At 49.2% G+C, this 7,006-nt stretch overlaps 1 protein-coding gene across 2 annotated transcripts in view; it reads left to right on the top strand.

Moving 5' to 3' along the window:
• The window catches only part of KCNQ5 (potassium voltage-gated channel subfamily Q member 5), a 626,149-nt gene extending 620,592 nt beyond the window's left edge, over positions 1-5,557 (top strand). For both annotated transcript variants that reach the window (XM_040261809.1, XM_040261808.1), the window contains one exon: positions 10-5,557. In XM_040261809.1, the coding sequence (XP_040117743.1) occupies positions 10-572 (563 nt within the window). In that variant the 3' untranslated portion in view covers positions 573-5,557. The remainder of the gene's footprint in view (positions 1-9) is intronic.
• Positions 5,558-7,006: the final 1,449 nt, after the last annotated feature.

The raw sequence follows: 7,006 nt of genomic DNA, 5'->3' as shown, positions 1-7,006 counted from the left end.
TGGCGCCCCCGGCGGCGGCGGGCGCGGCCCGGCCGGCGGCCCCCGCCACCCTGCAGATCCCGGCCGCGCTGCCGGTGCTCGGGCCGCTGCCCCACGGCCCCGCCGGCGCCCCGGAGGCGCTCCCCGAGCTCAGCGCCCGCCTGGCGGCCGCCAAGGACCGCCTCCCGGCCAAGGAGCGCTCCCTGCGCCAGAGCCTGGACCTGGGCGGCGCGGCCCTGCTGTCGGTCCGGCCCGCGGTGGCCCAGGACCCGGGCCGCTCAGTGTCGGCGCAGAACCTGGCCCGGCCCACCGAGGACCTGGACGTGCAGCTGTCGGGGAGCGAGTCCAGCGGCTCCAGGGGCAGCCAAGAGTTTTACCCCAAGTGGCGGGAATCCAAGTTGTTTATTAGTGATGAAGAGGCAGCGGGTCCGGAGGACACTGGGACAGACGCCTTGGACGCGGTGCCGCCGGCCCGGGAGCCAGCCCCGGCGCCGGACTCTCTCAGGACTGGACGGTCGCGATCATCTCAGAGCTCGTGTCCGGCGGCGGGGGGCGCCGACGCCCTGGGCCGGCCACACGTGAGGCTGAAATGAGGCCTCCGATTGCCACCCCCCCACCCCACCCCCGGGCCCGGCTGCCCCTTAGCCATACACATCGCTGCATGAACTCTCTGGAAAGCCCTTCTCAAAGGTTGAACCCACAAAAATCAGGAAGTACATGAAAGGCAGTTCCTAAGCCTGTTATCTTTCAATTGCATGAAAATGCATGTTTAGGGGATGCTGAACTTCAGGGTACGACATTGCCCCTCACTCAGTAAGGTACCTTGAGTTAAGAATCCCGAGACACTGACCCTGCTCATGCTGCAGGGGTGGTTGTGAAACGTCAAAGTCAGCTCCGTTAGAAGATCGAACTCTGTGTTTTGAAATGATGGCTGTTGACACCTTCAAATGTCAGGCATTTCTGCTGGTGATAAAACGCAGAATTCATTTTCAAAATTTGGCCATAATGTACACGTGAGACAGTGACCGTCATCAACAGCTGCTAACAAGTTACCTGTAACACAGAATCGGGGTATCAGACATGGCTGCCTGTTCAAGGTGTAGATGCCAACATGTCCTACCCAGCCATTTTATCACTAATGTAATTTGAATGTCAATTTGTGTGCTTTTGGTGACTTAACGCTGTGGCCAGCAATTTTGCACATCATTTTCATGTTTTTTTTTTTTTTTTTTTATGACGAGAATGTTCTTCAGTTAGAAAATGTGCAAATAATGAAATTCAGGGCCAGTGGGGTGAATAGGCTGACTCTGACACCTTTGACTTCATGGAAACAAATTCCCTGACGGCTCTGTCAGCTGCTATGCAAAGCAACTGAGTCCCAAGGAGTGGATGGCACATGGGGGTGGGCTGACCCCTGTGCAGTGGCCCTGCCCGGGCCTGCAAGCTGCCTACAGAAGGCCTGTGAAGGGCTCTTCCCACGAGGCTGAAAGCCAGGCAGGCTCTCGGGGAGGAGACATGAGACAGAGATGGAAATGGCTCAGAAAGAATCCTAAGACCGGGAAATCAGTGATGCTCAAGGAAACGACCTCCTCCTCCAGGGTGATGAGAGGGAGGGAAACAAACCAAAAGAAAAGAACTTGATTTTTTTAAAAAAACAAATATTGTTAGGGAATTCAACTACCTAAACACCCCTTATTCTTATATGTGAGCAGAGAGTTTTGCAAGGTATTTATTTTTTAATATGCCCTGAATGTGTCTTGTTATCGTGTCATACATTTTGCATATGAAAGGCTAAAACTAAACCTCCTTCACTTTTTATACTGTAGTGGACATTTTCTATTCTCCCCAAGAATGTTGCCCGCCCCCGCTCTGAAAAATGGTTGATTCAGTTTCCTGGTACAAGCTCATATAGTCAGAAGCCAGGTAACCCTGGCAGAGTCTGCAAATCAAAACCCTGAATAATACAGCATGGTGGCCAAAAAGACCAAGGGAAACAAATTAAGAAATCTCTCTACCAGAAAGCAAGCCAAGCTGACCACTTGTTAGCAACCCCAGACCGTCAGAATTTCAGCTAAGGTAACAGCACCACCCTAAGGGCCAGGGGAAGTGAGAAAGCAGGTGGATTAAACTCCAGCCACAGGAAAACTTAAAAAGCGTTTTCTCCTTGCCTGATATTGCTGCCTCCAGGATAACTTTTCCAGCAGCCAGGGGATGGATCAGGGCTGTCAACAGCCACCCAAAGGCAAGACAAGGCCCTGACACCTGCCAAGTCCCTCCCAAACTCTCTTCCCCAACCTGCTTTCTCCACCCCAGACCCCTGTTTTTCTCCTCCACAGGCTGTGGGCTCCGTGCCTCCCTTCACCAGCCTCCCTCCCCCAAGTAAGCAACTTCTCCACTCCACCTCCAATACACATCTCAACCCTTGTCCTTTTTTGATAAGCACTGAAATTTGGAAGGATTCCTCCTCTCATTCCACCTGGATCCTCACATACGCTCCTGGCGTGCAACCTTCAGGGTCCACTTGGCTGCCGGAGACGCACAGAAGAGAGCGCATCCATTTTACACTCCGGTTTGAAAGATGTTCTCAAACTCTTTAAGCCACTTCTTTTATTTCAAAACATAAAATTTTTGTCAAATTATTAAATGCAGCATTTCATCTAGCCATGTCTCCAAATTTGTGATCCATCTTCCCAAGGACGTTGTACATGAGAACACAGACACACACACACACACACACACACCTCACCATGCCAGCAGGCCATCTCCAGGTATCACTTGAAGAAGAGGAAGGAGCTTTCAGGTAGCACTGAGTCTCAGACACGCTCTGTCCGGGTCAAACCCCACTGGCAGCAGGAACTCTGAATGTACTGAGGACCCCACCTTAGGCCCCGTTAGGCCTCAGACACAGCCCATTCCATCTGGCATCACTGAAGATGGAAGATTCAGAAACAAACCCCAACCCGTCACCAAGGGTTCATCACAGCCCAATGTGGTAAACCACGCTGGGAGACGCTTTCGCACACCCAAGCCGTGACCATTTTGTGTCTGTCTTACTCCAGCACAAAACTTCTTGGATGTCGAAAGCCTGTTATATTGTGTGAAGCTGTAGGGCTGTGTCTGCTGTGTTCCTGTCGGGGGAGCTGAGAGGGGTCTCTCCCTTACACTTAGCAAAGCCCCTTCCGTCAGCCCCAGACAGTGTCTTGAAGCACAATTAGCTGAGTGCTGATTGACTGCTGGCTTTCTCAGGCCTCGGCCATCTGCCGCCTCCGGTACGTAGGGTTGAGTAAGCTAGCCCTTCATGGCAAACATCCCTTCTACGAGGTTCACTAAAAAACTTTTGCTCCGTCTGATCTAAATGTTTGCATTTTGTTCAACTAAATTAACATCTGTAGATAGCAAGTTTTGTTTAAAGTAAAAGACACTCGATTGAGTTTTTCAGTCTTTCTCTCTTGTTCTAAGGTGCCTTTCTCACCTCCCCTTGACTCAGTGATTCTGAAAGTTCTTAATCTGCCAGAAAACAAATCTCACAGAGAGGAGGAAATCAGGCACAAAGTGACTCATTCTCATGCCTGTGTGCAAAGCAAAACCATAAGGAATGATGAAACTGAGCAACTAAATGAATAGGTCACTTCATCCAGATTGAGAAAATACAATAAATGTTAACTTATCTCCCCAGAAGCTGATATTTTTTGCCTTAAAATGACATGGTTGTGTTTTTGTAAGAGAAACTTAATTTAATTATGTACATTTAAGTGAGCAGTTCTGGAAGTCACGTATGACAATGCAGTTGTCTTGTTTCCTGAAAACAAATAAATCAGGAATATCATATCCATTTCAAGCTACCATTCAAATGTAATTTCCTTTGCTCTCTTTTACCAGGATTATTTGTTTTAAAGTAAAACATTAAAAAGATATCTATAAACAGTTAGTGTGACTACTTTCATCTGGTACCAACTGGTTGGTTCTGAACTGACTGGGTCCCAGTAGGTCAAGCAGATTTGGAGTTGAAATTAAAAATTATCTTCTTGCAAAATTCATGCTTCCAATGCAGGGGGCACAGTTTCGATCTCTGGTCAGGGAACTAAGATTCTCCATGCCTCATGGTGCAGCCGAAAAAAAAAAAAAATACCTTTTCTCAGTGTCGATGAAGAAATCATTGATACTCTGGGATGGGAAAGATTTGCAAATGTTGTTGAGGGTATCATAAGAAAAATTAATTTGATATCATACTGAATATTTATTTTTGTATATTTTTATACATTTTTATTTGATATATCAAAGCAGATGCCAGCGTACGTGAGCCCTATGTTAACTATAATAAAAGGGTTTGCTAAATAAGTGATAAGAGGTGGGAACCAGCACGTGCCCAAATGCTGGAGCCTCAGCTGCTCAGAATGGCCATTAACACCTATCCAGCGCTCCCCAGTGAGGAGGTGGAAAAGTGTTAGTCATTCAGTCGTGTCCAGCTCTTTGCGAACCCACAGACTGTAGCCCGCCAGGCTTCTCTGTCCATGGAATTCTCCACGTGAGAATACTGGAGTGAGTAGGTAGCCATTCCCTTCTCCAGGGATCTTCCTGATCCAGAGATCGAACCTGGGTCTCCTGCATTGCAGGCAGAGTCTTTATCATCTGAGCCACCAGGGAAGCTGAGAAGATGGGGGTCGAGGGGTGCACTCCCCAAAGGGATCTTACCCTTCTGCCCTAAAAAAAAAAGAAAAACCTCCTGTTCCACTGGCAGTTTTGCACTGCGTCCATGATGAATTCCAGTGGAATCATTTGATTTGAAAGGAGGCTCAGAATGGTGGGGGCTTCCTTGGTGGCTCAAATGGTAAAGAATCAGCCTGCAATGCGAGAGACCTAGGTTCGGGTTCGATCCCTGGATGGGGAAGATCCCCTGGAGAAGGAAACGGTAACTCATTCCAGTATTCTTGCCTGGATAATTCCATGGACAGAGGAGCCTGGCAGGCTAGAGTTCATGGGGTCACAGACAGTCGGACGCAACTCAGAGACTGACACTTTCACTTTTCAAAATGTTGGAACTCTGGATCACAAAGCAAGGAAGCCCTAAGAAAGATGCTTTAGATGGAGGGAGGTGAGGGAAGGGGTGTCCCCTGAGGGGCCTCCCCTCCACCACAGCTCCAACGGGCTCAGGCAGGTCCCTGCCTATTCCGTCACCTTTGGGAGGTGACACTTACTAGTGAAACTAACAAGTAAACACGGAATGTGCTTACTTGACCAACTCAAAAATGTGAACAGCTTCCACACACTTTCACACCTATTTTAAAGCATCTCTCACCCCAGCTTAAAAGCACAATATACATACAATTACCCTACCCTCATCACTTGTACAAGTAGGTTCCCAGACCTTGAAGTGGTTACTTTCATCATCCTGGTTTCAACCACTTCAAATGCTTCTTTAATTAAAAATTTTTTTAATTAAATTAAAATAAGACTTCACCCTCTGGTTTACCTAACTCCAAGTTACTGACGTTTTCACTACATTTCAAAGCAAACTTTAGGTGCATGCACTGCTCTGGAAGTCAAATAAATAAATAAATAAATAGATAACTCAAAGGCACACTGGTGTGACATATATCTTTGCCTGTTTCCACCGCTCGCTTCATTCCTATCACGGTTTTGTTGCCTAGTTCAAGTCCAGTGTGCTCTGGGGTAGGTAAGCCTTGGAGTCCAGGGTTCCCACGCACGGTCACCTACTTCCTTCACTTCTCGCCTACTAGCTTTTTCCTTTTTTAGCGATGTTCATCTCTGTCCATCACTTGCTTCTTCCTTCCTCTCCTTTGCCTTCCTGAGTGTGACTGCCTTCCTGCCCTGCCAACCCCTGCCCACTCCATGACCCCAAGAACTAGGTGTTCACACCTTCCCCTGGTGCAGCCCCTAAGTGAGTGGTGACAACCTCACGCCAAATGCAGCCCAGGTCAACAGACGCTCTGGAGCACCAGAACGTCCTCACCGAAGCCTTTGGGCCACGATCCAGCACCACCCCACTTTTCAAGACTTGGGGTGGGGAGGCCTCTGCCGTTCCAGGATGGAAACTCGTGCCCAGTGAAGACTAGGTCTCTTGCTCTGGATCCCAATCTCCTCTTTCCTCACATCTGTGGCACCTCCCTCTCAGTTTTTTCCCCTGTAAACAGAAAGGAGCCTCTCCCGAGACCAGCAAAGTCAAGACTTCACCTTCCTCTTTATCTCCACATCTCACCTTCACTTTAGAACCAACAGTCAATAAATTGTAGAAGGTAATTCCATTTCCCCAGCATCTGTCCCCCAGCCAGCAGGACAGTCAAACCAGGTCTGTCCATCCCTCAGCCAGCCAGCTCTGCCCTGGTCAGCATGACTTCTTAGAAGCACTTCCCTCTTGGTTTTCTGGGGCGATCAGCTACGCAAACACTCTTCCTTCCTCTTAAAACTGCTCCCAAGTTTGTCTCTGATCCAGTGGGTCAATCAGACCAAGTCACTGGCCCAAGCTCCTTGTTCTCTTTGCTCCATGGTCGGGGTTCCCAGATCCCATCACCAGCCTCTCCCTTCTCTGCCTCCCACTCCCTCCCCAGGTGGTCCCGTTCATGACCTCTGCTCTTAACGCAGGGACCCCTCCCAACCATGGATCTCCTGCCCTGAACACCAGCTCCAAGGGTCTCACTTGGGCCCAGAGTCACCTGCAATGCCCCAGACGAACCTCTTGAGGGGGGAAGGGCATCTCAAAATATTCCCCAGGTCCTCCCACCAGACCCTGCAGGCCGAGGTGCTCCAGAACCGTGAATGGATAAGAATGTCCTGGTCTGTTTTCAGGCACTTCCAACCCCCATCTCAGAGGCCTTTCTCTCAAAAAGGGTGTGACCCTCATGCTTCACTCACCATGTGTCACAGATTTGGTCTGTCACTTCTCCCAAAGTTCTCTGGGCTTTTCCAAAGGAGAATCAAGAAGAAATTAATGGATGCCACGTAGTGAGTAATCATGTTTGTGCAGAACCGAGAGCAGCAGCCCCTCTCTTGTCCCCTCCCTCAGGCCTCA

The sequence above is a fragment of the Oryx dammah genome, unplaced genomic scaffold (assembly GCF_014754425.2).
Source record: "Oryx dammah isolate SB20612 unplaced genomic scaffold, SCBI_Odam_1.1 HiC_scaffold_19, whole genome shotgun sequence".
NCBI classification, from domain to species: Eukaryota; Metazoa; Chordata; class Mammalia; order Artiodactyla; family Bovidae; genus Oryx; species Oryx dammah.
This window is presented reverse-complemented; position numbering and strand designations above follow the sequence as displayed.